At 37.9% G+C, this 8,829-nt stretch overlaps 1 protein-coding gene across 1 annotated transcript; it reads left to right on the forward strand.

Moving 5' to 3' along the window:
* Positions 1-746: 746 nt before the first annotated feature.
* Positions 747-6,780, forward strand: LOC140671988 (uncharacterized). Its single transcript, XM_072903781.1, is given in 5 exon segments — positions 747-845; positions 897-1,106; positions 4,963-5,103; positions 5,105-6,506; positions 6,509-6,780. Coding segments are annotated over 5 exon segments (2,124 nt in total).
* The last annotated feature ends 2,049 nt before the right edge of the window (positions 6,781-8,829 follow it).

The following is an 8,829-nucleotide window of genomic DNA, read 5'->3' on the forward strand; positions in this document are numbered from 1 at the left end:
TTCAATTATCATCATAATAAGTCGCATTATAACATCCGAAGTGACCAGTCAAAAAATACCATCATAACCGTACAATCGCTAACAACTCGTCATCTTAATAAGTCACTTCAACATCTCTCCGAAACGTTAGTCCGAAGTCGTGAAAAGTCGTCTCTGTCTTTATACATTCACTGCGTCCTAAAATCAATTTTAACTTAATTTTCGTCAGCTACTTTGTGTCGTCAAGATAGATCTTTAATAATACTTTACTTTCTCGTCTTCGCGACTCGTCTTATATTATAATTTAGAGCTTCGACTCACTCTACATTATAATTTAGAATTACTACTTTATTGTTAATTAATTTCTAATTTCTGGTACAGTGCGGTTGTACTTTTTACATTCGAATTGTGACCAACATTTGTAATCATTACTTGCAATCTCTGTAAAATCTTCAAGCTTTTAAAATACATAGTCGCTTATTTCAGAATATTCACAAGTTCATTATTTTAATATAGTGTTCCTTCACCCCCAACCAGTATTTACTATAATTAATTTAATATCGATAAAATATTTAACGTACGTCTGGATTTTGAGCGTTAGCGAGACCCGTGCCTGGGATAGAGCAGAGTGACGTGCCCCTCGTGTTAGTTCGAGCAGAGCTGAGACTTAGTCGATGAGCTGCTTGAATGTCGCTTGATCCAGATTGTCAAACTGAAATGAATAACTTTTCAAATTAAAATAAAATTTTGATTATAATTTATAGTAAATGCCTGGTTCTCGTCGCGCCGGTAAACGACATAGACAACTACGTGCCGCTTTACGCCGACAGAGACAAATTTCGAACAGTGATAACGGTCTCAGCCAAGTAGAAAAAAAAGACAAATTAACGTACCGGACAATCAAAGAATTGTCGTAGAACTTTTCGATCAGCTTCCTGCATCCGACTCAGTCGAAGTTCCCATTTTGCGAAGAACCTTCGAATTTATTGGCTGGCCTGGACCTTTGGTTGAAATCAAGCTGCATCCTGCCTCAACGTCTACCACTGACATCCCTGAGAGAGATCCACGAGTCCAGAGTACGAGGAAAAGGTCCAGGAAAATCAGCAAAACTAGTGACATTAATAGAGGTAAGTCACTATTTTAAATACATACACACACACGCACATATGATCAATCAAGAAGAATATTACTATTTTAATAAAAAAGAAAAACGTACTCATATTCCAACAAAATATAATAAAAAAGAAAAGAATTCCGAATTGAACCACTATTTATAACACATCGTGCTTAACATTTATATGACATCATATTACTCTAACAACTTTGATTTTGCAAAACAATTATAATTACAATCTAGACATATGCTTTTACGACTAATGCAATAAACTGTTCCACCTTCAAGCTCCGAAATAAAAATTTTATACAGTTAACTAGACATACATACAAGATATATATATATATATATATATATATATATATATATATATATATATATATAGATATATATATATATATATATATATATATATATATATATATATCTCACTCTTTTGAATAACTCACAGTTCAGGCGATTGACACTTATAAAATTACAAATTGACTCACATTCTGATATTACTCTCAAGAATTATAAAGTTAAAATACTATATCAAGAAATTTGCAAATTTAGAATGAAATTAAATAATCGATCTATCAATGTAAGAGAATTAACTACTCGCTATACTTAATTTAATAATAAAAATAACGGAGCATCCCTTGCTTAATCTCTTCTTCCTATTTTCCATCGGAGACAGTGATTTTGAAACAGTAAATTATATCGCTGGCCTCCACCATATTCCAGTGTACATTTCTTTATATGACACCTCACCACACAGTGCTGAACCTGCAAAGAACCATACTCTTATTAACATATATATATATATATATATATATATCTACATAAGAGCAATAACAATTTTAATAATCTTTTCTTATTACATGAATAGATGCATCAACGATATTTATGAAAAATAAAATATTACAACAGTTGACTTTCTCTTAAGGAAAGAGATATCTACATTCAATATAAATCCAAATCATTTAAATTTCACAATTTAACTTTGTTCTTCATATTAAAGCAGTTATTAATTAATGAGAAATTTGCTCTTACATTATACAAGTCGTAGATTAAAACTTTCAAAATCAGTATATATTTGGAATTGCTCCGACGGTGAATTCTACTATACAACAACAGTAAGTACATAATCCCTCATAATTACTATCACGAACCACTATAATCCTTACCTCAATTCTAATATAATTGAAAATTTGTCAAATTAATCACAATCTATTTATAATTTCAAAATTGAAATTTTCTAATCATAATTATTGCTCCAACTTAAAATTGAATAAATTCAAAACTATTGCAGATATAATTTTAGAATTTTATTTTTTTTTTCTTTCATCTTTAATTGACTCAAGTGTCATTGTGCGTCACGTTCATTGCATACGCGATAATTGTCATGGTGTCATGGAGTTCCTAGAACTTCCTCAGCCTCTCGTTAGTCCCGAGTGAATTGCATTCTGACCACCAGACTATATCAAATATACAATAGCGGGATTCAACGCGTTTGCTTAACATTCTTAATCATTTTCAAATACATATGTCATAAATTTAATCGCTTTATTTCCAACTTTCTTAATTTTTTTCTTATCAAATAAAATAAAATAAATGAGGCCTCAGACAACTGATTCTAAAATTCAACAAAATCCCTTTGTTGACTCTGAAGTCATATTAGAAACTTTAATCCAATTTATAGAAGAAAATAAAGAAAACATTATTTACAATTTAGATAATATCATAAAAGAGTTTTTAAATCAAGTCTCTATTATCATCATTCCAGATCAGTAAAAAAATCCCCCGATTTGTTAGTTTCTAGTACATATTGATCCTGCTCTCGGCGGAGCCCTGGGTATAGCCGATTTAGACAGATTACCCAAAAAACTAAATAGAGAGCAACCCTGTTATTGACACCTAGGTAGACGATAACAGCGGGTCACAGCACGTGACACACTATTCTTTTTCTCTTTATAGAATGAGCTTAAGAAACCATACTACTGGGCTACAATTCAACACAGCAATACAACCTAGCTTCGATCCATGTCAAATACTTTCAACCTCGCGGTGCTATAAATCTTTTGGGTATAGACATCGCGTCAGGATTTGCTTACTGTACTCAGTGTTATCACATTTACCAACCACGATATCGAGATCAATATGAGTGGATAGTGTCACACCACTTGATCTCCGGCGAACACTTCCGTGTAATAATCTGCGCGCGGTGTAATACAGATATCACCATAGTCAAACCCGTAAATTAATGCGACCAATGTTTATTGAGGTTCTTAGAATTCATATTGTATTGCGATGAAAGACAAATAAATACTCTTCCTAATCCGCTCATATTACATGTAAACGGAGCTAGATACTACTAATTAAATTCAGGCAACAAGGTGCATCATTCAACGCACAATCAGCCAGGTCCCTCACCATTATCTTCCTCACACCCTTCCGTAGAAGCTCTTCAAAAATTATATACCGTACATTGTTTCAAAACTCGCTCCTATCAAAAAATATATGATGCACATGTCACTTTATGCGTCACATGTTATAATAAACTAATTCCTGAATCAGTAAAGTCATATTACCAGGAAACTAAGAGACATCAAGCGTAGATGGCACAAAATTCTACAGAAATAAATGTTATGCATGCGAAAATCACATGGGAACTATCCAACCTATAGCTCATTGCAATCCCTATATCAATAGGTATTTTGAATTCACTACTGAAATAGAGCAACTACACCGTACAATCCGCGATTATGAGGACCCTATAATATTAGCAGTCATCGACGACTAAAAGCTAAACACATATACACATGGGCATATAAAAATATTAGGTTAGATATAATCACAAGGTAGTAATACTAATATAAAAAAAAGAGAAAATATAACAAATAACACATAAAATACGAAAATAAAAAAAAAATAATATATAATGTATAATACAAATATATATATAAGAATAGATATAAAACAATAGACAATAGAGTTATGTATAAGTGCTCAGATTAAGAAATATATATATATATATATACAAGTATCATCTTTTCAGTAGGAGAATCCATTCCTTGGAGACATTGGCGACCTGAGCCTGGCCTGGTCTATAATAATAATAATAGTAATAACTTTTGAATACATATAAAATAAATATATATATATATATTTCTACGTAGCAATAGTAATTCATAAAATGTGTAGACCTAAACCTTATAGATATAAGCCGCCTTATATTCTGACGCATTGTCCTGGAATATAATCGATATTGCGTCACTTGCTTCAGATTAATTCAACAAAATTTTCAAGCGTACGGACTTATACAATTCCATGGCATGTATAGTGGTATTTTTCAAAAAGAAAATTGTTATATTTGCGGAAATGATATAATTACTTATACTTCCGTAAAAGAATGTTCTACTTTCTTCATGCATTATTTAGCGATATGTTGCGTACTCAGAGGAAGAGAATTAGACCCAAATAATGTAGAAGAGTTGTATGATTGCGACAATACGGAAGTAAAGATACTATTAATGTATGAACCAACAAATGAGATGGAAATACCATGAAATAAAGTAAATATATATATATATATATATATATATATATATATATATTATATTCATACAAATATACATGTATAAATAATAAATTGTATCTGCTTACTTACAGAAATGATGTATCATTTAGTATTATTATTCACTGCGCAAACCTCCCTCGCCCTTCTTGGTTTTGATTGCGGAGGGCGACATTTAAATATCATATCGGTTTCGTTGTTGGATGTGGGAGAATGCAATCTTCCGCATAAAACATCAAACTCTACGGATACTTATATCCAACTGCTTCAATTATCTGACTATAATCATGCATATATAATACAATGTAAGGTTGAAATTTCAAGAACTATATATTACTGTGGCATGCACTCACATGTTTCCATCGTGCATAACGGACGTGCTGACTATATACATGAAACCGGACACTCACAGTGCAAACGAATGTTTCGTGATGGTACTCTTTCGCTAGGAGCAAGAAGTTTTAATCGACGGCATCCGAGTCAACCAAATCGCCTCCTACAGCATCACCATGGCTGGAAGCGTAGGCAACGATGGAAAATGCAAAAGCACGCAATATTCCGACCATTATGGAACATGGGACGACGTTGTCGTGCAAGCTGTCGCCAGAATATTAAAATCAACCTATGTCCCCGTGAAACTAAATACTGGAAAAATAATGCTAAAATCAGGAACAATTTGTACGCTCAGTGAAGGATTTTGCATCGATTCAGAGGATGGATATACCTATTGGGAACCGATGCCTACCTCTTCATGTAATTTTCATCAATACGACGTTCTATATGAAGGACCTGCTATCAAAACTACGGACGATACCAGTGAAGGAAAATCACCTATTGTATACAGCCTGACAACACAAGACATAACCTTCACTCTGACAAGAACACGGGAACAGCCACTGTGCGGATACACGCTTCTTCGTACAGAGCATCCCAAACTCTTTATACTGGAAACTAAAAAGGGAGACGTCTTCGCCGAAAGAGGAACAATCCCAATTGATAATCTTGATATTTTTGCATATATGAACTCGAAGTTTGTATATGTAGAAAAACACATACGATATCAAATGACATCTCTTTACCACAATGTCATTCAACAGAAATGCGAGCTGGAAAAAGATGTAATAACTAACACCTTATCATTTGCCACCTTACAGCCTGACGAATTCGCCTATCGATTAATGAAAGGACCAGGATACATGGCTGTCACTGCAGGAGAGGCAATTCATGTAATAAAATGTATTCCCGTTGACGCCATAATTCGGAGAACAAAAGAATGTTATGCCGAGCTCCCTGAAACAGTAAGGAACGCTTCACTATTTCTAACGCCAAAATCAAGGATACTCACCAAATTCGGGACTCAGAAGAAATGTAGCTTTGAACTACCAATACTCTACCGCAGAGATGATACATGGATCCAGCTCACCCCTGATCCACAAGTCATACAATTACCTCCACAACGATTACATCCGATGATTTCTTTGAGTTGGAAATACCTCACCCCAGGTCCATTAGCCATTAGTGGAATATATACTGAAAAGGATATAGAAAAGTTACGAGATCATATTATGTTTCCTGCAGAGAAACCAGCACTTCTAAATTTCATAGCCCGTGGGATGACAGGACAAGCTGTCATACCCGGAGAAGTCTCTATATACAGTCTGCTAGACGAGGAATCACTCCAGAAAATAGCTTCGAATATCGTCTCAAGAATTTGGGGTAGATTTGTAACCTTCGGATCAGCAACGGCCGGAATTCTAGGAGTATTCCTAATTATACGACTCATTAAATTGACTATTGACACAGCAATCCATGGATACGCCCTTCACACCGTGTACGGATGCAGTCTGCACCTGCTAGCGCCGTATGGAGTTCTCTCACACATCTCCTACTTCACTTAGCACGAGGATCCGTGAATCAACGAAGAATAGAGCCAGAAGAAGATCAGTCTCCCCTGGAGCCAATGAGTCCCTCACCAGTAACACCGACAGCATCCAAAATCGAGTCAACTATCGTTAATGCAACAGCGGTAAATACAACCACCCCTATTCCCATTGTTTACACTGACCTTCGAGAGCGATTGAACGATATTGAACAAATTCCTCCGATAACATCGGGAATTCGTTCTTAAATAAGGGGGGGATGTGACGTCCCGCCAAAAAATTTCAAATAAAAATTTTCAAAATATAAACGTACCGCTAGAAATATGAACACAAGGTATGAGATATACGTATATCTCTCAAATTCGCGCAATAAAATATTTAATCGAGCAAAATATTATATAGCTATTAAATTGGATATTGCTTGCTTACATAGTGTTAGCAAAATAATACTGACCATTATCAATAAAGGAAATCATATAATTGCAACCATTAGACTACTTTACCATTTAACTCTCTAAATAAGAATTGAAATTTTCTCTATTAAAATATATAGGAATATATGTTACTATAAAATCAGAATCGCTAAAATCTAATAAACAAATTATGCGAACGTAACAATAATACTTTTAAAACCATTATATTAGTATGTCAATACCAAATCATACTAAAAATCGCTTTATCAATTATAAATTTTGCATTTTCTTAATTATCATAATAAAAAAAATTAGAAAAAAAAGAAAAATTATTTAGTAAAGCATACCTCAAGGGGAATGCACACATTATATATAAAAGGTTGGACAGGGTTAAAAAGGGTTGAGGCCTGCCCAAGCAGGGATCGTGCCGACTTCTCCCCCGATGGCACACCACCTTGACGTAGTGGGGGGGCTCACCCGGATGGTGATCCCGGTGTGGTTGTCGGGTCTTAGGACCCACAACCCTCGGAAGATCCTGAAGGGTGCCAAGAGTGTGCCAAAACAAACATGGGATGAACCGACTGAACGGAAACACCACCACCGGATCGGATACGGTGGACCGACGGAGGGGGGTTATTGTCCCTGACCCCCCTTCGTCGTCATCATACGAAGGGCTACCCGAGAGCTTACTGGCGAGGCCCTCGGGAGCAATGGCTATCGCCAGGGTTGAGATGATCCGCTCCGCTTGTCTAGAGCTGTTTAGGAAGCTGAAGAGGATCAGACTATCGGAGGAGTACAACACTGCTGAGGTGTGGTCGGAGAATGCCGCGGACATTATGTCCGACGTGTATGACTTGATCATAGAACACCTCGACAGTGTTGGGCTGATCCTGGAGGGTCACCGAGAGGAGAATGCTTCGGAGAGGATGAATCAGGGGATCCAGGTCCTCCCGAAGCGTAAGGGCAAGGCCCTTCAAGTCACTCCCGATAGCAAGAAGGTGGGCCTCCAGGCTGCTCTTGAAAGTGGGGAGGTGTACGTGTCCTGCGAGAGAAATCTTCGCGAAGAAGCGAAATCTGACTCGCAGGACACGATATTGATGGACTGCGAGGAGTTAATTGAGACTTCTCGCACTCCTAACGCGACCCCAGGGTCCACCCGCCAACCGTCGAGAGGACCACCGTCTGGTTTTAGTGGGTATACCTCGTTAAATAGGGGGAGTCCCACATACCCCCGGGGAGTTCCCGCCCCTCGGGGGATGCGTAACGCATTTCCAGACGAAAAAAAAAAAGGGATCGTGCCGACTTGGAAAGAGTGCTGAACGGGGTGGGACACGTCATTAGGCAATGCCGGTTCCGGTTTTGGTCGCCAGAGATCCCAACGCCAAATCGTGGGCTTGGGGTTCCTCGGTGACAGATGCAAGAGGCACGATCCTAGAGGAGTGGGCCGAGGAGCTCGACCTGGTGATACTGAACCAGGGTCGGGTCCTCACATGCGTTCGCGGCAACGGGGGATCCATCATTGATGTAACGCTTGGATGCCCCGTGTCGCGCGCATGGGTGGCGCGTCATGTACTAGGCGGAGACAATGTCTAACCATAGATACATAAGGTTCAGCGTCTCCGACCCGTCCATGGGCGCCATGCCGGAGAGGCCCACCGAACGGAGGGGTACACCCCCACCAAGAGGATGGTGTGTGAAGAGGCTCGACACGGACCTCCTGATGGCTGCCGCAGTCACCAAGTCGGCGACGGAAGAGATGACCCGTCCCGTCGAGGATGTGGATGAAGGTGCGGCCCGACTCCGGGGGATGCTCACGGAAATGTGTGATGCGTCCATGCCTCGGAGGAGGGTCGCTCCCCCCGAAGAGATGCGTGTACTGGTGGA

Source organism: Anoplolepis gracilipes, chromosome 12 (genome assembly GCF_047496725.1).
Source record: "Anoplolepis gracilipes chromosome 12, ASM4749672v1, whole genome shotgun sequence".
NCBI lineage: Eukaryota > Metazoa > Arthropoda > Insecta > Hymenoptera > Formicidae > Anoplolepis > Anoplolepis gracilipes.